The 26,348-nt window shown below is 38.1% G+C and overlaps 1 protein-coding gene across 1 annotated transcript in view; it reads right to left on the bottom strand.

Annotated features, from left to right (window-relative positions):
* The window catches only part of SEMA3C (sema domain, immunoglobulin domain (Ig), short basic domain, secreted, (semaphorin) 3C), a 117,620-nt gene extending 94,856 nt beyond the window's left edge, over window positions 1-22,764 (bottom strand). Inside the window, exon 1 of the mRNA XM_010001785.1 lies at window positions 22,660-22,764. Within this exon, the coding sequence (XP_010000087.1) occupies window positions 22,660-22,762 (103 nt within the window). The 5' untranslated portion in view covers window positions 22,763-22,764. The remainder of the gene's footprint in view (window positions 1-22,659) is intronic.
* Between the last annotated feature and the right edge of the window lie 3,584 nt (window positions 22,765-26,348).

Raw genomic sequence — 26,348 nt, 5'->3', positions numbered from 1 at the left:
ATAAAGTTCAGAGACTTCCAAAAATACACGATGAGAGATACAGCTGCCTACTGGCAGTGGTATCTCCGGCTGGGAAGGCTGCCTTGAACTGCACCGTGGGCACGGGTGGCCGGCTGTGACCCCAGGCTGGCTTGCAGAACAGCTCTGCCATCTGGGCAAAAAGTCAAGAGAGCTCAGCCCTGGCATGGACAGCAGAGCAGCACCAGGAGTGCTGCCCCTCACAGCAGCCACAGGGACGCCGTGCTGCTCTCCTGGCGACACAAAGAGGGAGCAGGGAGAGTCGGATTTACCCCCAACATTCACTGCCCCAGTAAAATAAATTTCCCTTTTCAGTCATGGGTATGTGTAAAGTGTGAAAAGCAAATGATCAAAACCAGCCTTGGGGAAAATGATCATTACAGCTGCTGTAGTATTATTAGACAAAACTCTGTATTTAATTTTGGAAAGTTATGATGGACAGAGGCCAGAGAGAAAGTGACACAAAATGCAAGTGAAGATTAGAAGGACTAATCTCCCCTATTTTATTTTCAGTTCTGTTGTCTTAATCCACATTGTAAAGTGAGAGATGATTCTTTTTTTCCTACATGTCTTACAGACCTTGATCCTGGTTTTGTAGCTCACTCAGTGGCTCCCCCAGGTAAAGCCTTCTGATATGCTTAATATTGTGCCATGTTCTCATCCAAGTTCTTTGGCTTTCATGCAAAAACTCTGCACAGTAGGTAGCAAAAAATTGCTTTAAAAACCCAGGACAAATTCTAATAATTCCATTGAAAATATAATCATATTTTATTTTATTTTATACTTGTTGTAATGCTTCCGCCAGATTTTTTCATACCTTCAAGGAAGCGATAAAGCTAATGGGCTCAGAAGGCACAGCCTACATTCATTAACTCTACTTAAAGAACAGCAGTATCAAATTAATTAAACACCACTAATTAAACACCATTCCCTATTGCATATTTAAATATTTCTGCACTTTAAACCTGCCTGCTGCACGGCAGAGGCATTTAACAATAAAGAAAGCAAATGAACAAACCAGAAATTCTTCTTATTTTGCATATACCATATAACTGATTTTACAATCCTTTGAAACCTATGCAAGCTAAAATTTACTTCAGGCAACTTCTGCAGCTAAAATGAAAAAAAAACCACAAGAACAAACACCAAACCAAACAAACAACAAAACAAACTAAAACAAAGTCTAATTTCATTTGTTAATTTTATTTACCTGATACCTATTTTGCAAGGATGCATTTTCTAGAAAAATTTAACAAGTATTAGAGAAAACAGAAGCTGAACATCTGGGTGAGTCCTTCTTGGTTTCTGTCACTCTTTAACAAAGCCCATTCACTCCCCCCAAGTGCTTGTTTCTTGCTACCTCTTTTGATTCCAGCTCAAAAAACTGACAGATCAGCTAAACTTTTTCTTTTGAGTGTAAATTCCTCAGCAGTCGAAATTTTTTGACCTGTTACGTAGTAAACAACTGGCAGAAGGAGATAATTTTACATCCATATTGCACAACAACAAAGACTCAGCTGCTGAGCTATGTTTTCATCTCCTTTCCATCACAATCTTCTTTCTGGATATGCAGAGAGGATGAGTAAATGTGAAGGCTGCATTCTGTGGTATATGCCTTTATGCTGCAAGAGGGGCTGAGGAGGGAGCAAATTTCTAAATTGTGTAATAACAAGTGTTGGCACTGGTGACAATGGTCTCAGTAAACAACATTACACCAAGACTGAGGCTAACACCAAACTTCAGACCTAAATAACACTGTTGGTCAAGCAACTTGTTCAGAGTACAAGTCCATGTGGCCAAGTCAAACCCCTGCATTTGAAGGACACCCTCAGCAGAACAGACATACCCACACACATGAAGAGAAAGGGTTCAGAGTTGGCAGCATGTCTCTGCTATGAACAAATCTGATTTCACTGGCATATTCCAGCACTGGTAACAATACCGACAATATCAGTCATGGAGTGAGAAATAGGTAGCTGATTCCTACATCGTTAGGCCTCTACTACTACCGTATCTGGACCTTTCTACTTCTTGTCTGCATACAGCAAGCACAGCAGACTGCCTCGACACTTGAAAGCAGAGTCAAAAAAGTGCTGTGGGGAGAAGTGGGGAAAGAAATCCTTGAGCTTAAAGCAGTATAATGCAGCATCACTGCCAGCAACCCAACTTAGCATGGGTCTTCCCCTGCCAAGGTAATCCTGTCTCAGACATCACTAAGAAAATTTCTTCAGTGACCTTCAGATGCAGAACTTCAGGTATTATTTCCTTTTGTAGGTAAAACCTGACATTTCCGTCTCCACTGAAACCAAATGGCAACATCCAGCATGAATTAGTCTGAAAACCTCTGGAATGACACACTCTAATTCACACTTCTGTCCTACTGCACATGTGGTCTTTGGAGGGCAAGAACAGACGTGTGTCTGAATATATTAAAAAGCTGAGACTGCAGCCCTACTCATTTGTACTGCTAGAGAGTCACTGGCAAAATGACAAGCTTCAGGAAACAGTGTGCACATAAGCATGTAAATAGAGTTCAAAGTCTTGGCTCTATTACTTACCTACTACGGTGTCACTGGTGATATCTTAGTGTGCCTAATGGACTTGGCTCACTGTACTTTTACTATTTGAAATCTAATACCTTAATACACAATTAGGAAGGTGATGGATATTCGCTGACTTCAAGGGAGTTAGTCTGGATTTGCACACATTAAATTATCATTAGAACATTGTAAGTGTGTGCACCTGCAAGAAATAAATTTGAAATGCACTGAATTGTATTTAGCATTACTTTGAACTCTACCTGGAGGAATCCCATCACAGAACAGCCCTTTACCACCCTGAGATTATCCATGGAATAACAAACTCCCTTGCTAAACTGTTCAGTAGTAATGTGAAGGAAACCCAACACAAGTTTGGAATGCTGCAAGGATTCAAAAGACTGAAGAGATTGAATTATGAAAGAAGATCAAGAAAACATGAACAACCAATCAAAACAAACATGGGCAGCAAGGCCAGAAAATTACTGTAAAGCAACACAGCAACATTTCTGTGTGAGTGCTCTGTGCTCAGACGGGATAGGATTAGGATGGTGCACAAAAGTATAATTCACTGTTACAAAGAGTTACAAAATAGAAAACAAAGGCTCATAGTCGGAAAATAATTCTTCTTCCTGAAATAACAGCTCAGGAAAAAGTTTCTGTGCTTAGGACATTCGTTACTGAACAAGAGAAAGCACTACAAAAATGTGCTGAAGCAAACACTTTTTCACTAAAATGAGGTGGATTAGAGGAGCTAAAGATTTCTAATATTCCTGATTTTCACGATTCCTATAGTTATGAGACATGTCTTCATTAGTACTGGATTTATTTCTTAAGACAGAGGTCTCACAATGACATTTTGTGCCTGTGTGGATATGTATGCAAACGTAGACAAAGGGATAGAGAAGTGTGTGTACACGTGTACATATTAGGAGAAGAGATACTTAGATATCTTTCTTACCTGAGGCAAAAATTAAAAAGTGTTCTGAATTCCTAAGTATCTTGAACAGATATCTACCCTGTTGCTTGAGGGAATAAGACATAAAAGGTCCAAGAAACTAGCAAGTTAATGAAACAGAGCCAAATTCTCTGCTGGCATAATTTCATTAGAGGTAAATGCAGCTGCCCCCACATACATAACCTGAGAAGGCCACTTGAATGATGAAGAGAGAAGAGGGAGTCAGCCTAAATGTGTGGTTTCAAATTGTATTTTTCACTGTCAGCACAAATTGTAATTGCAACACAGGGCAATTTTTATTAATTACACTTCAGTATTAGCTTAGAAGTATGTACTGCTCTGCAATTCAGAGTTTTATATTAGTATCTTCAGGATTATTCTGATACATGTATTGACTTCAAAGTATGCCTTATATTGAAGAAATGTACTATTTCCACCCTGGCTCTTGTTTTATCATTTGTTTTTTTTTTCCCCTTCACTTCTGTAAAAAGAATTTATAAAACTAAATTCACAGTCTTCATGGGACTCACATCTAATCTACTCTCCTTTATGCATCTCATTCTAGCTCAGCTCACTCTGCATTACTTGTATATATAGGCACAGATAGAAAAGAGAAGTGAAAAGTTCACTTCTTTGAACTTAAGGTACCTTACCTTATGTTACCTACTTAGAACAGTTATTTAAGAAACATGGGCTGGAATTGGAACTTCTGCCTCTTTGCTTCCAAATTAAGATAGAAGCTAAAATGTATTTTCCCCTATTATAAGCAATGCAGAAAAGAAAGCTTTCTCTGCTCACTTCTTTGAATGTAAACTATGCAAATATTTCTCTTCAGGCTATGACCCTTCATGTTGATTGCAGGATGACAGAGGTACCTCCCTGCAGTCCTGAATAAGACAACTAAATACCAAAATTCGTGTCCTATTCCCGTCTTCTAATATTCTCTCCTAGCTGCTTCCAGGTGATGTTTAAAGAAGCATGATGATTTTTGGCAGCATTTGTTTATTTAATAGGGTTGCTTCAGCTCTCAGCCTGAGGTATCTAACTCTCCCCATGGGCTTAAGAGCAAGCACAGACACTTAACACAGGCGTTGAATTCCACTCTATGAGCCAGTCATGTAATTGTTTTTTGCCAAATATTTCAGTACGTTACTCCTTTGTTGTATTAACCCTCACTTTGTAAGATTGTTTGCATGCAGTCATTATCTAGTATGTCATGCATTCCAACATATACAGCAAGAAGCATAATTTATTGGTAAATTGCTGAAGCCCATCCAATATACATTAATAAAATTTTACAGGTATAAATGGTCGAGACCTTTGCACATGGTCATGTCACTGCATGCTAGTCATTATATAGTTTGCCAGTGGTGTGAGTACTACTTTCAGTCCTCAAACCACAGCTCATCAGTCACCACCGGTACCTGTCACTCAACTGCAATGATCCATCATTTATCCTAGAGCTAGCAAGGCCTGACAAAGTGTGCAAGTATGAGGATGCTTGGGTGAAAATGTAATGTTGCTGCAGAAAGTTAATCCAACCTATCCAGACATAAAACATGTTCATTCTTGTTGCTTTTAAGCTGAACTTTTAGTGTGTCTACCTAAGAATACATGGAACACAAATTCTTGTTCCTGTTCTTATTTCTTGCTCTAAGGTAAATACTTTATAGGCATATTTTAGTTTATTTAATGAGAGATATGTGTGTTTCCTCTGGGTGCTTAAGTACATTGAAAAATCCACGGTATGTGGCTACCAGGCTTATATGGTATGTAAACCAGACTGTGAAAAGTGACTGTATTCCTACCCATGTGGTTAAAGGCACAAAAGAACCATGGGAATCTCACGCAAGCCTTTATTTTTTGCTTTAGTAAAACAAACCCTAATTCTTTATTTGTCAAATTACTATCTGTTACAGTTTGAACTTTCCTTAAACTTCACTCTCCTAATGAAGTTTAATCTGCCTCTGGCTTAAAGCAAAAGAGCATTGTGTGTTCATGTGTAGGCAGTGTGAATGTGGTTTTGCAGAAAAGGAAGTCTTCTGAATGTTGGGGGCTAAAATCAATGGAAAATGGAAGCCAACCTATTGCCCTTGTTTTTCCAGCTGTCAAATTTTACTCTAGTAGAGTAGATAGTATTTTGTTACAACCCCGTTAGTTTTTCCTAAGCAAACTGACAATACCATTCACTGTTCTGTGAATGCAATCTCCATAATTTATGCTATTCTTCTGTGAGAAATACTCTGAACACTTGTGTGTAGAAAAAGGAACCTTTCAGCAATGTGTTCAGCTCAAACATCTCTTCTGCTTTATTTTACTTTTTAACTAGGACAGGAGACTAAATACAGAAGGTAGCAAACATGATTCAAATTGGAAGAGACAGTAAGTGTGAAGAATTGTCAGAGTAATGCACATTTTAGCCTGGTAAAATAGTATTCAGTCTCCTAAGGAGCTTAGAAATAAATAACCAGAGATGTTACAGGAAGAGAAGGACACTAAAGAGACCAGCTCTATGAAATCCTTCTATAATTATGTTACTTGAAAGGCAGCCAAATTGGGGATGGGGGAAGAAAGTAGGAGCTCCTTTGCTACATTGAGAAGATTTCTAATTTCTCATAGGATCTTCGTCTATTAAACTTGTATTTACACAGATCATCAGCTTTCTGACCAATGGTTTTGTAATCTGTGAAAACTTCTAGGATGTGTGGCACTGTTTAAGATTCAGCAGTTCTACCTATTAACAGGAGTCAACATCAGAGTAGGAAGAAAAACTTTGCAGCTATAAAAATTCAAATTTGTATTTGCACAGAGTACAGTTACCCCCTCAGTATTACATGGTCCTCATAACTCAGATATTTGCAAGTCTCAGAGTTACTTAAAAATTTATTTTTTCAACACCACTTTGAGTAGAGGCAGCATAAGCACAAATGGCCACATATGTGCTAGCTATATTGGAAAGTTTATAAACATTTCTAGGTATCTCATGCTTCCTATGAAACCTTGTTGAGATTATTTTCATTGAAGATACTTTAGCTGAGCATTTTTTTCATCTTTTAATTTTGAAAAATCTTGATTTAATTTTAACTTCTCATAACCAAACTGGTAAGGCTAGCATTTGGGTTTTACTTTTTCGCTTTCTCCAAATACTTGAGACGCTGGGAGAAATGTTTCTATTCTCAGTCACTTTCAGAAGCATCCTACTATTATTATCAGAATGGGGAAAAAAAAAAAAAAAGAAAAAAAGAGCGAAAAGCTGCTTTAATCAGCTACCTTTAATTAGTTAGTATGAGATATACTTAATTGACTGGAGGACAGTGATGAGTTATTGCTTCCCATCCTCTCCCGTAATTCACACTGACTAACACAAACATTAACACTGCTCTGCTGAAAAAGAGAGTATTTTGCTTTTGATTTCACCTTCTCTTCTGAACTGTAGTGTGACATTCCTTCAATTAGGAAAATTAAATATTCTCAAATGTGAAAATATTAACTAATGCACGATACAGAGCAATTACAGAGAAGCTCTGTTTCTTTAACCTTTGTCTGAACTTATAAATTACTGATTTCTTTTATTGGTAGTTGCTTGACATGCCTCATTTCAGTTGCTGCCAGTTGTCATAAGATGGCAAAGTACATAAAAATCTTTAATTCAGCTTCCACTAGACAAACCTCAACAAAAAGCCTGGATGCAGTTGTGTGGGGTAGTGGTAAAAGAGAAATGAACAAAAAACAAACCTGCAAACCAACTTTGTCTCTATAAATAACACAAAGTGGCAATTACTGGCATGGGCGGTGAGGATGGGACAGCAGCAAACGTGTATGCACCCTTTTCATCATCACCAAGGGAGCAGCCAGGCCAGTCCTGAGCTGTTCGAGTGCCACCCTGTTAATGCATTCCCACTTCCTTGGGCTCTGAAACCTCTAAACTGGATAAACACTTCATGCTAAAGTTGGGACATCAGAAAAAAATGTAAAAACATACAAAATTAATTCTAATATTTATTTTTTTATATTGTATCTTCCATTAGTCAACTGAATACTCTAATACAGTAAAAAAATAATAATTTGTCACTTTCATGTATCACTATGTCCATAACTGCACACTTCTTTTGAGGTGGAGAACAATTAAATGTAGATTTCTAATTGAAATACTCAACCCAACAGAAAGTCTGATCCCAATCCGAAACTCAGTAACAAAACTGGACTTCAGAAGTATTTATTCTTTGTTTTGTTTTTTTCCCCCCAAGAAAATGAAATTTCTTCTTAGTTGCTGTCTCCTTATATTTTGCAAAAAACAAATGGAACTCTGTAAGGCAGAGAACGACTGCTACAGTGCAAGCTTTATGATGTGGATAAATGTCTGCAGACTACTTTTAAGTTAAAATGCATCTTTCTGAAGTGCATGGAGACACAGACATGAACGTGCACTTTTTTAAAAAAAAATTTTTTTACATACGGTTTTGTAACACAAAGTTCTGTAACACAATCTTACTTTAATTTGTGTGTAACATGCATAAAATTGAACTTGGAATCAAAGTTGGAAGAAACAGCCCTCCCATGTCCTTTTTCTCCTTAGGAGCTTACTTATGTTATAAGGTTATAGGGAGGTTCCTTAGGTTATATATTTTGGCTCGCTTCTTTGTGAGGGCACATTTTATTTAGGATGCCCTGGTTATGCTGGATGAACAGTTTTCAGTCCTTGCAACCCTGATTTAAGATTACAAAAAAAGAAAAAAAAAAATAATAAAAAATACTTGCAAGACTTATTCCTGCATTCTGGATCACCATTACATGTCGTTATCTAGCCAAAACCAGACAGAGAGACTATACCCTCTGCCCTGTGCTAAATAGTAGGGTAGAATTCCTGTTGGGTGGGATAAGTACATGGAAGTAAAAAGTCTTAATCCTGTAATACCATTTACATTAATTACATTCTACAAGCTGAGCAGCAGTAGGTCTGTTTTTCACTTTACCTTGCTTTCAGCCTCTTTTTTCATGTGCAGAGACACAAGGCAGAGAAGGTGTGGCAGCTGGGCAAACAGAGGCAGCATATTTTGCTATGAACTGTGACCCCCAAATCCTAAGCAATATTTGTGGAAATGAACAATTGCTTTATCCAAGAACAATCTTTTTGGTATGTTCTATCAATAAAGATATCATCAAAGGCTTTTCCCCCCCTAACTTAATTTGGAAAGAAAACAGTTTTATTTGTTAAAAAAAAAATCTTCATCTCATCAAGTTCTTTTTTATCATTGGCAGATAACAGCTGCTGCAAGTCTTCAATGACAGAGCTTTTGAAGGCCAATGGAAGCATCAAGTTAATATTTCCAATGGCTCTGGGATCTGAACCCAAATCCTCAGGATTAAGGCAGATCAAATGAAAATGAATACCTCTTTACAGACAAAATCCACCTATCCTTTACCACACGGAGAATGAATTTGTCTGCACAACGTAAAGTCTAAAAAAGTGAAGTGAGATCTTTTCTCTTTCATTATTTATGTACAAGCTATTTTGCTGCTATTTTGGTATCACCAAAAAATGTCACAATGCCTTCGCTCCGCAGACTAATTCCCACAAGAACTAATGCCCAAAATTCAAATTAATAGGAAACTGGTAATGTATACACAGGCTTTTCCTTTTAAACTGCTTATATGAATTGAGTTATCGGCAAGAACCAAAAGGTATCCTTTGAAAGTTTTAGAGAAAAAATGGCTGGCAGATGAGTTCCTCATGTCATCATGACACCCAGACTGAAGAAATACTCAACAACTGCCATGGGACACAATATTCACATTTGTTCACACTCTGGAAAGAAAACAGCTAACCTCAATAGTTGATTCTAACCACACTAGAGCCAATGAAATCCACCCTTTTCTTCCCCAGCTGCACATTGCAGCAACTTAATAGTCATTAAGTACATACACAGAAAGATATACAGAAAGGTCCTGATTCTGATCTTATTCAGTTTGAAAGTGGTTGAATGATGAACTATTGCATCACTAATGAAGTCAGACTCTGTTCATATTGCATGTGGAGATAAGCCTGGAGAGGGGTGGAGAGATGGTTTATTGAAGTGAGCAGCTCACGATTAGAATGGAACAATCTCTTCCACGTCTGAAAATAAGCCAAGGACCAAATAAAGTTTCTGGAGCACATGGCATGCATGGAGAGATGAAAGAACTGGGTCTGTTAAATTTTAAGAAGCAAAGAAAACTTCTTTACTATGAGGGTGACAGAGCACTGGAACAGGCTGCCCAGAGAGGTTGTGGAGACTCCTTCGCTAGAGAAATTCAAACCCGCCTGGACACGTTCCTGTGTGATGTGCTCTGGGTGACCCTGCTCTGGCAGGGGGGTTGGGCTAGATGATCTTTCGAGGTCCCTTCCAACCCCTAAGATTCTGTGTGATTCTGTAATTTGGCATTAAATAAATAAATAAATAGTGTACCTGTAAATTAAGTTACATTCTGCACACTCCATTATACTGTGCAGTGATTTACTCACTATATCATGAATGGGCTCATTTCAACAATAAGACAATCTCTTTTTTCTTAAACAAGAGAACAAAGGAGATTGTGTATGGAAAATGCAAGTAGAATCATCTGGCATTGCTTTAATATAATTTCATTTATTGCTGCTTATCTAGGATTTCTGCCATTCTTTAGAAGAGGAATCTTTACATTTTACTGTGCAGCTACAGACAGATTTTTTTTTTTCCTTCCACACCAGGGAAATCTACTTGATTAAAGTGCAAGAAAACAATTTACACAGCATACAAGGTTTCAAACTTGAAAACCCACACTTGAGGAGCAATAATTTGAAGTAGGCATCTAAGTAAAAATTCTTGATGTGGAGTGTTTTCCATTGTGGACACAGGCTGCCAGGTCATTTGGGTCAGATTTCTGACTTTTTTGAGAAAAGCTAACTTTCTTCGTCAGAACTGCTTTAGGAGATAAGCTCTGCTGGTAGCTCTGCCAAAATACCAACATCTTAATGCTAACACCTGCTGATCTCTGATAAAATCACAGAACCACAAAGCACACAGGTTGAAAAGGACATCTGAAGGTTGTATCAGCCAAAATCCTGCTCAGAACAGGACTGGCTGCAGAAGGGAGATGGGTTTGCACAGGACCTCATCTAGATGAGTTTCAAATACCTGGAGTGATGGAGAGTTCATTATCTCCCTGTGTAACCCATTTTAATGTCTCACTATGCTCATGGTGGGGAAAAAAAAGAAAAAAAAAAGGAGAAAAAAAGAAGAAAAAGTCTTACCATCTAACAGAATTTCTTTTGCTAAAACTTGAGACTTTTGCTTTTTGTGCTGTCACTGTGCAATCCTGAAAAGAGTCTGCTCCTGTCTTCTGTATATTCTCCCCATCAGGGAGTTGAAGACAGCCATGAGATGCCCCTCTTATCCAGGCTGAAAAGAATCAACTCTCTTGGCTTCTCCTTGTCCACCACGTGCTTCAGGACCCATAACAGCTTAGCAGACCCTCACTGGGCTTTTTCCATTTCACCAGCACCTCTTATGCTGGGAGGGTCCAAAACTCAACAATGCTGTCTCTTCCCCTGATTTCTCCTCTCCACAAATTAAAACAAATACATTGGCACAATTGAAGAAAACTTTAACAAATAAATGACACAGCAGGCCAGAACCATGCTCAACTCCCGGATAGAAAATTAGTATTTTTCCTCCTAACTAACCCTGAAGAGAGTAAACGTGTGTACTTTCTTCAGTGTGAGAAGATCTGGTATCAGATCTGAAGTCAGCTTCAAAGGACCTGGAAATTACTTCTAAGGCAGACATAGTGGCTGAACATTCTCATACAAAGTGAGCTGGGGTGGAGTAACTCCATCCCAAATCCTTATGCCTGTGAGTAATCTCCACAAGACCCTTTCACATCTTAGTGACTGCTGCATAACCCCCTCACTGTCCACAGAGAAAACAGTTCCTTTCTTGAAAAGGCCTTTTAGAGAAAAAAAATATCCCACAATCTGCTATTTCTCTCTCACACATTTCCACATAGAACTCATACCTATCAACCAAGAATTGGACCAACTTTGAACAAAACTCATTTCAGCTGCTCAGCAAACAGGTTGAGGCTATCACTGACACAGAGAATGAAAAATAAGCAAAGGAACAGTCAACAGTGAGTGGCCACCTTGTTTATTCAGAGTGCTGTGGTTTATTGATGTTGCACACAATCTCAAGTTTAGTTGATCTTAGAAGTTAGATGTTTTCTTTCACATCTAACCTGGTCTGAAAAGGAGTTTTCTCCAGCTGGCTAGGGAAGCTTTCAACAGTCACAAATAAGCCATAAACCCCTCCCAATACCATTGTCCCCTCCTGTGTAGAAAGGGAATAGCCTTAATGCAAAGGTCCTTCACAGTCACCATGCAGAATTAAAAGAAAAAATTCAGCTGCTACCCTGTTGGACAAGTCCAGGCAGACTTGATTCTTTCACCTCTTTAAGGACAAGGTGAGAGAGGAATTGAGTGTAAAAGGAGGGCAGGCTGCCTTATAATTAGATTCAATGCTTGACTTCAATACCAACACAAATACCAATTCTAATACTAAAGCAAATATCAAAGCACCAATACGAATAAAAATGCACTCAATACGATAATGATGATGGTAATAGTAATAATAATTAATAATAGAGAGGGATCTCATCACTGCACCACAGTGCTGGATGACGGAAAAGTTCTTTGTCAATTACACCCTAAGAATCTGGAATGAAATGTATCTTTTTTTGAAATAGCAAATGTAAATTAAGTCATTATTTGTAGCAAATTCCTGTACCTGCAAACAAATTCAACTTAATAAAGGCTTATTTGTGGGTTGTTGTTTTTTTTTTAATCTTTAATTCTATCAGATCACTCCCTCCAACATATCTGTGTAAATTACCACAGTAGGTATGAAACCTGCCCTAGTATTGATTCAGCTGGCACAACCTTTCTCTATAAAACCCTTTTAAGAGCTCCTGCATCAGGGTGGTCTGCTCACTGCTGGGGAGATGTTGGATGTGCTTACCCTTCTCTCTCAACGGCTGCTTTTATTGAAGCAGACACTGTGGCAACTTTAACTCATCTAGTCACACACACACACAACAAAAATGCAGCAAGAGTCATGTTCTGTCTCTTCTATAAGCACCATGCCAATGCTTCATGAACTCACTGCTCATCTTCAGGGTGCTGGGGCAGGAGGAACAATTCATCGGGTAAGGAAGCACATACTGCAAGCAAAGATTCTCCCGTGTCTTGAAGGAAAAGATGGGAATGGATAAAGTCTATTTTTGTTGGACCTGGCTGGTGGGCCAAACCATGCTGGCCACATTTTTAAGTCTTCCCCCTGCTTCACTTTCTGAACACTGTTAGTACAGACAGCAGTACACCTGACCACATCTAAAAGTTTCAAATTCTTTTTGTAATTTTATGCAGTTTTGCCACTTTAGGAACAGACTTTTTCAGTTGCCCAGGTAAGCTTAAGAATCTGTTTACTTGAGATCAGGAAATAATCAAACGGTAGTCTGAAGAAACATCCAGTGAAATAAAAATCGCCAACATTTAATTCTTATCCTACTCTAATTTCAAAATTCTGTTTCAAGAAGCCTTACGTTTGCAAGTATGCATAAAAATACCCACAAGGTTCCTACTGGAGATATGAATATTTGGCACTCTTCTCATTTTAAAGGGACTTATCAAAGCTATAAAGATGGAAAGTTATTAAATCAAAGATAATGTCTTTACAGGCATATTAATTTTCATATTTTATAGCCACGTATGCACAGCTTTATTTCTCTAATGCAAACCACAATAAAACACCTCATGAGGGCCTTAAACTCTTTTGTCTATGCTGTAGGTTTGTCTGCTTTAGGAGAAAAAATAAAGGGATGGTGCATTATTTTCAACAGTGGAAGGAAGTGGGTTTTTAGCTGAATCAGCTTAAAAAATTCCAGCTGTGTTCACATTGAAGCCATCTAGAAGTCTAAGCATGGGATCAGCTTCCCATGCCAACTAAATCCTTTTCAGACCTCAAGAAGTAAATTTTTGAAAAAATGCCAAGCCTCTCCTTGAAAATAACATCTTAATTGGTTGATATTAAAAAAAACCTGCAAGTGCCCTTCTGAAGATGCAAGTGCTCACATTTCTGTATACTAATTTGATATCGTGCCTTGTAAGAGCACTCAACATACTAACACTGAGACTGTCTCAGAAAACTGCAATGACTGGCACTCAGGCTACTTACTTCAGATAAGGAGGAATTTCTAAAAAATGTAGAAACATAATGTGTTGCCAACTATCCTGTGCCATTGAAATGCACCAGAAAGTCCAGAGAAGTGTGTAACAGTGCTTGCCCCAAGGAAAACACCATGCCTCATTCCCCGTCTGGCTGTGTCTCAGTGGATGATAAGGAAACTCCATTCCTCATGTCTTCTGTGATCAATAATTACTATCAAGGGCTTTCTGTAATGGTTTTGTATTTCGACCTAGTGAAATGGGCTCAAGAAGCAGAAAATTCAGGTGTGCCTAGAATTATGTATGATCCATGTTTTATTTTTAATAGACACACCGTTTTTCATTAAAACTAAATTACTGTAGGGCTATGAATATATCTATCCTACTGTCTTTCCCTCTTTGGATCTTGTTATACAGTTTGTGTGAGTAAATATGCCATAATTATCTTCTCCTTCTACTGTTTAAAACTTTACATTCTTGGCCTGTTACATGAGAAGGAAAGAAAACGAACCTCATTGCTCCCAGTGATTGAACTGAATGTGCGATCAGACACTTGCCTCACATATTTGCCTTATTCCTGTAAATCTAACTCTGCAGCTCCTTTAAGCTTGGAGGCCGGGAGATATGGCCTGATTTATACAGATGTTAAAAGAAACCAAATATTTCCCCAATTTAATTGGTACTGAGATGACAGAAATTGATTTATTCTGCATAACCTGAAGCTTTTAAAAGCAAATGTATTTTTCATTAAGAATGGCAAAGGGAAATGGTATTATGCAAAAGAAAAACATTCTAAGAACCAACAACAAATGATCAGAAAAACAGGTGACTGAGGAAGCCTATTACTCTCAGGGAAGGATTTAGAAGACTGTGGTTTTTTTTCAGTTGCATTTGCAAAACAATATAGGAACTAAGAAAAACTAAAAGTAGACAACAGTCAATACAATAGTTGAATTTTACTATCACACACATTTACTGTGTTACTCTAAAAGAAAGTTCTTTTTCTTAATTTCAGAATGCCAGTCTGACACTCTTGATGGCTGAAACTGATGTACTTAATTAGAGAATTTGGCTTCAGCTTAATTTTGTGCTTAATTTTTAATATTTTTAATCTAAAAAACCCCAAAACATTTTAATAACATTAACTGCCAGGATACATTTTTTCCCTATTAAGCAACTTGGCAATCTAGAGTGACCGTGATGTCTCTTCATCCACATTCTAGAAGATAATTTTGGTGAGGCAATATTTTATCCAAGAGCAGTGAGTAAGATTAAGCAGAACAGTTCAAAAGTCTGTTCATTCCAAAGTATTTCTAAATGTTGCATTTCACAAAATCATACTAGCATTTGAAATTTGTATTAGAAGTAAAAGCTTCTCATAAAAATAAGGTGTGATATATATATAAACTATTTACTTACAACCTAAAAAAAAAACAACACCAAAAAACAACAACAAAAAATCCCCAAACAACCCCAAAAACATTTTTCCTTCCCCAGGATTACTTATGCTATTAAAAATGTTGTATCACACTCCTCAGATGTTGGCCAAATTAAGAATTTGCCAACTTAAGATTTGGCCAAATTAAGAATTAGGACCTCAGCCCCAAAAGGTGATTTTATAGACCAAACTCTAAGCTCGTGTTCTGAAATCCACTTTCCCTAACACCACACAGATACGTAATAGATCCTGCACTTCTTGGCACTCCCTGACTGATCTCACTGGAGTTGTGTACTCGTGAAATGCTGTTTCAGAGATTTTTCTATCAAGACAGTTTGATGGAGGGTTCCAGAAAAAAAATATGTTATTTTCAGATAATGGTGGAATACCACAGGCTATAGTCTCTTGTAGATTAGATATAAGATGACAGCAGGACATTTCTTCAAAATGTTGTCTCCTGTTTGTATCGTCTTGCAACATAAAATAATTTCTTTTAAGATCATTAGTTAAAATTACTTATACTGTGTTTCCAAAAATAATCTAGGTATAATGTGGGGTATTCATAATAGTAACTGAGGTAGCACTCACATTTGCATAACTGATTTGCTGGGTGAGACCAGCAGTTGGGAATATTCCAAATACTAGCGGCTGTACAAAGGGACAGGAAATAGCCTCCACCACATGAGAAGTAAGAGACTTTTCCTCAAGTAGAGTTAGTTAGCCTTATATTCATGAGGATAAGAAGAAAAACTAAATTCTCTAAAGGGCACAAAGGTCCCAGCTGCAGAGTGGTTTAATGGGAGAAGAAAAGGTATCGCTCCATATCTTTCTTCCACTGTGACACCAAAGTTGTAACTTCAGTAAACCAGTAAGCAGGATTTCCAGGAAGAAGTCAAGTAAATGACAGATGAAGTCATGACGCAGATGCAATTCTACCAAGTTTGCATTGAATACGGAAGGAAGTATAAAGGGCAGGGAGGAGGAACAGATGGTGTAAACTTTCCATTGGTCACCATTGTTCACTTCATTACTGGAGACACACACTTATCTTGATCTGTGCGCATCACAAGAAGACAGAATATCCAACATCACTGTGATGCGTGCAGGTAAAGAAGCATTTTTCAGTCCTCAGCTGTGTCCCTGAGACCTCAACTCTGTAATCGAATGAACACACAGCCTTCTTTTAACCTGGTGCCTGCTGCAGGCATTCTGTCTGAATGTAAGATGAGATGAGAAGCCATGCTGTGAATCGGCAAACTGTGTCTCTGTGACAAAAGCCTTTCCCTGAGAATGAGTGCCTAGTCTTTTTATTAAGGAGTGTTACTGAGAACACTGGCCAAGTCAGCACCAAAAAGAAATACACATCAAGGAAACAGCTGGTTCAAATGACAGGATAAGGTCTTGGTCTATGTATTTATTCATGGCAAGATCTCAGTCAACGCACTTCAATAAAATGAGCAATTATTGTGAGTCACGTCACTAATTACATCTGATACACAGAAAGGCTTGTGCAGCACCACATATCAAAGTGCTTGTGAACTCATCCAGCATGGAAAGGGCTCACAGAGGAGCTCTTGTTACTGGCACTCGCCCAGTCCTGAAAAATATAGGGTATTAGAAATGTCTATGCCATTTTTCTCTCATCTAATTTTTTAAACATAAAAGAAGATGTGTTGTAAAATAATGGCAATGTAAATGCCTACGTAGGGACTTCAGCATTTGCCTTGGACAGGCAACACAAGGGAGAACTGTAATGAGAAAGCAGTGGAACTGGCCAAGATAAGCTTCTTTCTTCTATGACAAGTATAGAGAGCTAAGATGTGTTGAATCTGTCAAAATGTTGAAAGACAAAGTTTGACTGAGTTGGGGAACAGAAAGAGATTAAAGGAAGTAACTAATCTCTTAGATAACAGATCTATTTTTTTATTGTGCAAGAAACACTCCAGTCTTCCTAAAATAGTAAAATTTGAATGAGGTCTTCAGTCAAGAGTAGAATTAAACTTACAAGCTTTTCCCCTACATTTGGGGACCAATCATTAACTACCTGGAAGACTGTGTACTTGTATGCACATTCCTATGAGGTTACCTCTTGTAGTAACTTCAGAAAACAAAAAAAGAACTAGACCAATGATCTTCTGTGACTTCAGCTTTATCTCATGATCGTTTTTATAACTGAAGTCACAACACATGGCATAATCTAACTTGAAATACAGAAAAAATACATTAAATTCTTCTCCCCTACATTCATATCAACAATAATGACAGTGAAGTGCAGACAGTGACAATGCCACTGAACAAGAATGTGAAAATAAGGAGATTCAATGTCATTTGGCTTGTGGGATCTCTACCCATGGAACTCTAGAAAGAATATCGAGTGTCTCATGTTATGCTGACTTTAAAAGCAATTCAATTTATATTTTAACAGAAGAGAGAGGAAAAGAAAAAAAGACAAAGAAAGAAAAAAACCCCATATGCAGAGTATATAAGGTCTGAAAATGACCCTAAAAGACTTCAACTTGTAAATTCGGTATTTGTCTTTAAGAACAAAGTTGTCAATTCAACCAAATGTAAAAATACCAACTTCGCTACTGACAATAAAAAGGAGATTTAATTGACAGTGTTCCATGCTGACTTAAGTTTTTAATTCATCAGAGCTAGACAATTGAAGGGGAAGACTTTTCACATGGTTGGTGTTCAACACTTTATAAACTAAAATTATTTAAGATCCATGAAGCTGTGAAATCCACAAATCAGCTACTTCTGACAAAATCTGAACAAATCTCCTGACAATTTGCTGAAAATTATGCAACTATATAAAGACTCAAGAGGTTTCTGTGTAAGTTCTTCACACAAACAAAAATAAAACCATGGTTCTCTTTTATCTCTTTTTCTTTGATTTTTTTTTTTTTTTTTTTAATACCTTACATCTACTTTATTTTTCAAGTAGTTTTTACTCCATGGGCAACACCAAAGATCCAATCAACAATCTGAGCATAAACTGTTGCCTACTAGACTGTCATCAGCACAAAGTCCCCCAAATAATAAATGAACTTTTTATTAACTGTGGTAACATTAACATTACAATGAGGGATTGTTTAAAAACAAGTTGTACTGCTGTTGCTCAAGAGCTCAAAGAAAATGGTTCTCAGTTCCTTTACTTTTCCTTGAGGGTAACCACAGGGGTTGCATTAAATCTTTTTAAATATGTTGACAGTTGAATAAGTGCTGCTGTTGCTCTGGTGACATTTTATGCTTTTTAATTGTCATTAATGAAGCTGACTGATACTTTCTTAAAAGTGCTTTACCTGTTCTAGTAATTTTATGACAAAAAGAGGAACAAAACCATCTGCAAATTAACCTTGATCCACTTCTCATATTGAGACAATGGGAGAATCTGCATGGGAAATATATGCTTGACCAGACATTTTAGGTAGGAATGCACGAAATGTTCCCAGCAAATTGTGAAATTATCACTTGCTTGTGCATCTCCACATAAATCCAAAGCTCAAAGAAGATTTGTTTGAGCGTGTATTAAAAAACAAGTACTGGAAATGCTTTGACTGATTCAGAATCTGATGTTATAATGGTATGACCCAACATTTTACTGTTACAATAAAATCCAAAATGGACATGTGAGTTGGAATGAAAGTTTGACACTATCTTGGAGTCTAATAACTCCTTTTTTATTCTGAATATTCTGCTCCCACTGATTTGAGAAATGTTTTGCCTCTGTAAAGCCTGAAGGACACAGCTCCCAATTATCTGTTCAGGAACATGCAGTAACAAGGAGGAATGCATGTAGCTTGAGAAACAGCAGGCACTATACTTGATAGTTCATAAACAGATAAGGTAAGTCTTCTGCTATGGAGAGAAAATGAACTATGGTGCTTTAAATTATGATGAGTGATTTAAGTATATTAAGGAAGATCTATGCTCGGTTCAAGGAGCCAGAAGAGGTAAGGGGAGGAGTAGTGGTATACTAATAGTTTAGGGAGATGTGTCTGCTTTCTCCAACCCAAGTTTCCTCCCTTGGATGTTCCATGGTAATGCAGCAGATGATCCCCCAACACTACTGTCACTGAACCACAAGGTTCACATCTCTGCAATTTCAGAATCAGAAAAAGCTGGAGCTATCTTTATTTCTTCAACTGCAACCACTCTTCAAGTGCAGGTGTGGTACAAATAGTGATGGTTTGAGCTACCACAGTTGAGCAGGACAATTAGGTCATGACAAATCATTCCAAGCATGCTGAGAACCCCTTTCCCTGATTCTCCCGAGGCCTAGTGCTATGGATAGCCATGTATATTGGTGCAAACACAGCTCAGCTCTAGCCTGGCCTTTTCCTTTCTGAGTAAATAGCTATACTAAGTGCAAAGCAATAGAAATCAGGCTTCGGGGTTCTTGATGGCACTGCAATTTTCAAGACACTCAGGGTGCAGACAGCAGTAAGTTCCACACTTGTGTCAGATGCACATTTAACAATCTCAACTAAGTCATGAACTACATCTTAATTAGATGAGAGGCCAGGCTTTTGGTTTCAAAAATAGAAATCAGGGTTGCAGTCCTTCATCCATTGAAGTTAATTGCAAGACCCCCATTATCAGGCTCTTGAGGTATTACCCAGGCTTACTTTTTAATTACATTTGATTCTTAATGAAGTAGATGGCAAAAAGAAAAGCAGCCCATGATTAAAACGATTCGCATTTTTAGCTTTCCTGATGAACAACAGAATAGGTCAAGATACTTGCTGGATTTTCCCATGAGAAATGCTGTGATGTGAATAAGCTCAATTGACTTGGTCCTGAAGGAGCAGGTTAGCTTTGAAAAGCATCACTCATTTTCTCCTCTTGTATACATTCTACCCCCAAAACTTATGCAATGTGATTACAGAAACCAAGCCAAATCCAATTCAGAACCTGAAAAATATCAAGTAAGCATCCTAAGCTTGAATGACTTGTCTTTATTGTCTAATGTCATTTAAAACATAAGGAGCCCTAATTATAGTTTTATTTTCAAATTACACACTTCAAAAGAGTGACAATTCTCCATAAAAACTGACAACTTCTCAGGGCATAGAGACAACCAATAACTTGATATTTCTACATGATTTAAAAACAAAAGCTCTGCAGCTTATGCAGAAAGAGTATGTTATTGCACTTGGCACTTCATCTTTTCTCTCTTATGTCAGTACCCATGTAAATAAAAGAAGATATATAGAACACAAGTTCATACTACAGGTGGGGCCATTACCTTGTTATACACAACAACCTGCAAACTCTTTTCACATAATGAAGATTGTTCCTTACCATCTGGAATCAGGCTTAAAAATAAAATTACTGGGTTTATATTCTACAAAATAAGCCTTAATTTCAGACATCACTTGTCATATTATAAAATGCATAATTAATGTATTTCTTTTAAGAATTTGGAAGACCCATTAAAAAAAAACAAGGACTTTAAAATACATTTTTTTAAAATGGTTGAATGTTGAGATGAGTATTACAGAAAGTAACGTCCATTTTAAGATCATCAGTATTGCAAGGCTCTGATGACCCTTAGTTTCTGATAAATTTCACTGAGGCTAGAGACTCAGTTTTACTCATGCAGAGCATCACTAAAAAAATCAAGGAGGACACAAGAGATGCAACTATTATACATGATATCACAGAAGAGAGATGTAATGGAGGCAGATCAGCAAAGTCACAGTCAGGAACTGGAAAGCTGAAGCTTTGTCCCCAGGGGGATGGTACAAGGGGCCCAAGAACCTTACCAGGTGACATAAGCTGTCATAACTCTTTTTAAAGGAAGGAGGGACAACCTCCTTTTGAGAGGGACAGAGAAACTAAGGTTTCAATTCACCCAGCCACTATTTTTTTTCTAAATCCCTTGGTTTGTTGTTTTTGTTTTTTTTTAAACTCTTGGTGGTTCTGTCTTTCAGACTTGCAGGACACCTGTGTTGGCCCAAGGAACAAACACAAACCCCCATTCGCTCCTCTCTTATGATTCTTTCCCATTCACAAGGTTTGAATACCATAAAACCTGAATATTGCCTACTTCACGCTCACATTAGAGATCAGAGGAAGCCTAGATTACTTTCAAGGTCACCATGGACACAATGTGGAAATCTGAATCAGCCTGTTCTGTTTAACTGTGACAAATCTGCCAGTGTGACACAACCACAGCCAAACTTGCTTCAGTGTTTAGTTGTGCTGCATCACTACTGTCTACGTTAGGTCAATATTACTAAGTAAGGAAAACAAATTCCCACCCACTTCTTCATTTGGCAGTTCCCTCTTGGAATGTAATTTCTACTACTGCTTTCACTGGAACCATGCCAATTTACACCTATTAAGTATTGCACTCCTAAGTTTAGGGCTTTATACTCTACAATATACAGTATCCTGTAATTGTTCAGTCAGCTGGCTGGTATTTGTGGAAGATCTAACTTAGCAGGTCTCATTATGAATGTCTCACAGACTCAAGAGTATGTAGTTATGATCACTGTGGCAAACAGCAGTTTGAAGTAGTAGCTATGATTAATTTTTCAAGTGACTCTTTAAAGACTGTTCAGAGCACAGCAAATATTCTCATGCAGGTCATGGCAGCGTGAGGGGATCCCTGCACTCATGAACTGTGCCAACCATCCTAAAGCAGACAGTATGGGAGCGGGGAGAAGCAAGCCCTTAGGCCTCAAAGACCACTGCAGAAAAGGCAGAGGGCTGAAGAAAGTCAGTGCCCCTATAGTTAGTGACAGAAAATTTCTGCTTAATTTTAACAGAAAGCCTGAAGAACACACACAACTCAAGTGGTGGCTAAACACAGCATGTAAGACAGGGATTAATACTAAAGAATAAGAGACCTTACAATAAAGTAATGCTAGGCTAATTGCAGAAATAAGGTACTGCTCCCCACTTCAGAAGTAAAAGCACCTCTGTTGAAAAATCTAATTTTGACTTCTTGATTACAGTATGCAGGCATCAGAGATTGCTACATGCTATGTACATCTGACACACTGTACAAAGTGCACAAGGAGTGATATTTTGTCAAATGACTCCATGCCTTGCTAAGGATTTTCATAAACCTTCAGGCAGCCTGATTTTCAAAGTGTCTCAGTTGGTCACTAAATGAAAGCAACTCAAATCATTAATAACTTCCACTATGTGTAATATGCTATCATCTTTCCCAAACAAAATTAAGGATAAGAAATAAAGCCTTTAGTTGTTAGTACTCTATAATAGCTCTCAAAACAAATAGAAGGTATTATTAAGTATGTGCCTATAGCTATAGTAGCAATGAACTTTGGGTAAAAAACAAATTTAGGCTGACAGATACCTCAGCAACACAAATAAAAAATAATAATTGTGAACACAGATAAGATCAAAAAGCCAGTTTCTACTCAGTTATTGAATTTAAGGAGAAGAAAATGTTAAATCATAACATTTGCTTAAGAATGTTTATCTTCTTTCTTACCATTGAATGTTAAAAACACTCTTGCTTGAGGCTGGGAAGATCCTTTTACACTGCTTAAGTAAATAAATATCCCAATCAACACTTGCAGTGCAAGAAATGCCATCTCTTCAGATTTGCAACTTAATATCCAAGAAATGAAACCTGAAAGACAGAAATATCATATTACAGTTGTTATATAATTTTTTGAAACAAAAACAACACTACAGAAAGATCTAAGTTAGAAAGCTCTTCCAGCTGAAGCCATAATACATGATAATGTGCAAGAGGTACAGCACTTTTGCTTCTCTTTATACATCTGAAACTGGTTTTCCCCAGCAGTCTTCTGGGCTGGCACAAAAGGAGCTCTCAGCTTGTTAGTATGAAACCAAGAGAACCTTAGATTTGGTTAAGGCAAACTACAGCATTAAAATCAGTTTCTTTAAATAAGGACAATTCCACCTGCTGGAAAAATAATTATACTAAATGTCAAGGCAGAGCAAAGCAAGGACAGGAGATAAAGTTTCACAACTAAAAAGCTGGCTGATATTTTTAGATGTCTCTCCTTACTTTACATCATATTTAACCTCCTTCATGATTTGGGGGGAGGCAGGTTTGGCTTGTTGTTTGTTTGTTTGCTTGCTTTTAATATTTGAAATCAAAGGTGCTTGAAAATGAGCTTTATATTTTAGTAAACCAAGTTTTCTAATAGCCCTTGCTGTAATCCTGACTGTTTATGCCACTAATTAAAAAATAACTGAAAACAAAAACTATTTCAACATGCTCGAAACTGTTGGTCAATGTTTGCTTTTTGGGCTAGCTCCTTTCAGTAAACTTACCTGCTCTCAAAGATGTCTACAGAGCACTAAGAATACCTAGTGTTGGACAGTGGATTACACTTGATCCTTCTGCCATTCCTCCTGCACATCTGCTCAAACCACAATAATTTTATAGGGTTTAGCTGCTGAGGAGACTGCGCTCCTCAGAAAGTCAGGAAACACCCCAAAACCTATCTGCATCTTTTCTTAGCTCAGGAATGGCTTAAGCTCACTGGAATCAGTGACACTCTCCTATCAATTTCAATAGGCTTGGACCAGACCCATAAAACCCAGGATTATGAGAAGCTGACTATTGCATATTTATAATTCATTAAAACTGCACCACCGCTCCAAAGAAGAGATAAAGCACAAATTGTATTTCACCTATGATAACAACTTTGTTCTTCCACTCAGCTGCAAAAATGAGAATAAAACTCTTATTTTAGGCCTTCTACTTCCCTGCTTAAATACTTTTTTTTCTTTTTACTATCAACAGTCCTTCTGCTAGATACCCCTTCCTGGTTAATCAAGTGATACATTAGATTCTGTGGTAACTAGAAGCATTTTGAAGGACACAACCTCTACAGCTAAAAAACAGCATTAAAGGTTATACATTTATTTCATGAAGAGTTTGTTGCCTGTGCAATCATCTTACACTTCTTTTCCTCAGCTCTGCTCTAGCACTGCAGTCCCTCCAGTGGAAGCCAATATTTCTACATGCCTGCTTATTTGTCCCCTGAGATTCACACCTGTCCTAAAAGAACCGGCCGTAACTACCACAGCATGGCAGGAACCAGCTGTCAGGCAGGGATGACTTTAGGTCAACACCAATCTGGGCTGGATCCACACCACTGACTCTGCGGTAAAATCCCCGTATCTCATTACTACCCCTGTCATCCCCTATCCACTCACTGTAAATCTGTTTGAAAGGCTTCTGTCTGCATGAGAACATCATACTGACTTGGGGGTGGGATGGAGAGCACAGGATGAAGTGCACAGCTCTGCAGACCACAATCTAAACTCTTCTCCATTATTTGCTCCAGAGTACAGAGAAATGCATGAAAATCAAGTACTGCTACAACTCTTGTTAATTGACAAAAAAACCCAACAAAACAGCAACAGAAAAATGCCAGTTACAGATCTGATCTACAGCAGAAACATATCCATTCTGGCCCAGTTCCAAATTATCTCTAAGGGTCTGTTAACTAATAAAATGATAGTTGCAGAGTTTTCGCCAAGAATAATTTTTAAACAGGCTGCACAAACTCTAGAATTAATGCTGCTTTGTGGGCTATAAATTTTAAACCTTGTGACTAGCCCATGGGATATCCTTTAACTTGCCCCTCTTCTAAGAGAGAAATCCCATTAAATCCTGATAAAATTTCTTTGTCAGGCCAAAACAAACAGCCAATCATACTGAACATGTGATTTAACAGATGCAATGGGATTAGTATTTTACAGTAGTAGCACTATGCTTTCTTTGCAATAGAGATAAAAAGTCAAAGAGGAACAAGTGTGTGGCTTTCTCTCTTCCTTTAAATGATACTGTAGGAAATCACAATAAAAAACCCATTTCAGCACTCATTCCCTCCCACTCATGCCTCCTGCCAATTCTAGTGCAATCAGTTAAGGGAGTGAAACATTGCTACATTTCATTGCTCAAACTGCAGATCTTCACTGTTAACACCGAAGTGACAGGCGAATAAGATTAAAACTCTGAGTTGCATGGTTCCTATCCAGCTGTTAGACACATAAATAATAAATGCAAGTGTGTCAAAAAAGGTTCCTCAGGGTGTCTGACGTGAGTTACCTAATGGAAATAGGTTTAATTTCAGAGATCTGTATACCTGGTAACAGAACACAAAGTCATTGCAGGTTTGAATCGTGGTTTGGGCTTATATCCCAGTCCTGAACTTATCTCAGCAAGTCATGATACTATATTCAGCATGTCCTGTGCACATGATCTCTGCTGACATCGCACAGACCTCAAATCTTGCAAGTACTTTTAAAGAATATTTTAGGTCAGACAAAAAGCATTTTCCTATTAAATTTCTGCTCTTATACCCTATTCTATCTCTAAACAACCCGGCAACCTGCGTTTTCCTGCCACGGAGGTTGCTTTCAGCACGTTGTCCTGCTTTCAGAAAGTCTGATATAGCTTTGCTGTAAAGTGCCGTGCAGGTGTCATTCACTACAGGCTGAGTCCTACACTTCAATCCTGTAAGGAAAATCATTCAGCAGGAGAAAAAAAAAGAAGGAGGGGAAAAAAAACAAACACACAAAAACCAACACACACACACAAAACATAAAAAACACCCCCCACAAAACCCCCCGCCAAACGCAGGCTACAATAATCTGGAAAATACTGCTTTAACTCTCTGTAAACAGTAGGGAAATTCAACCATCAAACACGCTTCATATCTATCACAGCAAAGAAAGAGAACTTTCAATTATGCTTACCCGGCTATTGGAGGGACCAGTAATACAGATTTCTAACTGGTTTCTCTCAGTTTACGGACTCCACGCCTGTTACCAGAATATTTTAATTCCAAACCTGGCTCACTGCGTGTGTGGAGGGGAGATGAAAAAAAATAAGGAAAAGTCTCTCTTCCCAGTGGTTGCAAAGGTACTCCCGGCTGCTTTGTAAAATAATCCTTATAGCTGGGCTCCTACGGCACCAGGAGCGCTTCTCCCCAGCCCTCAATTAAGCACCTAGGAGTGAATGGAAAGTGGCGGCGCGGTGACGGGGAAGGCTCCGGTTTCCAGTTACAGGCGCTGCCCTGCCCTCCCCGCCGCCGCGCTAGCGAGGCGAGGCTCCCCGGCCTCCGGTGCATCATTAGTGAGCAAATCGGGAGGGGCTGGAGCTCATAAATAATGAGGAGGCCACACCCCGCC

This window comes from Chaetura pelagica, unplaced genomic scaffold (genome assembly GCF_000747805.2).
Source record: "Chaetura pelagica isolate M959 unplaced genomic scaffold, ChaPel_1.0 scaffold137, whole genome shotgun sequence".
Classification (NCBI taxonomy): Eukaryota; Metazoa; Chordata; class Aves; order Apodiformes; family Apodidae; genus Chaetura; species Chaetura pelagica.
The sequence above is the reverse complement of the archived record's forward strand: the minus strand, read 5'-3'. Positions and strand labels throughout refer to the sequence as shown.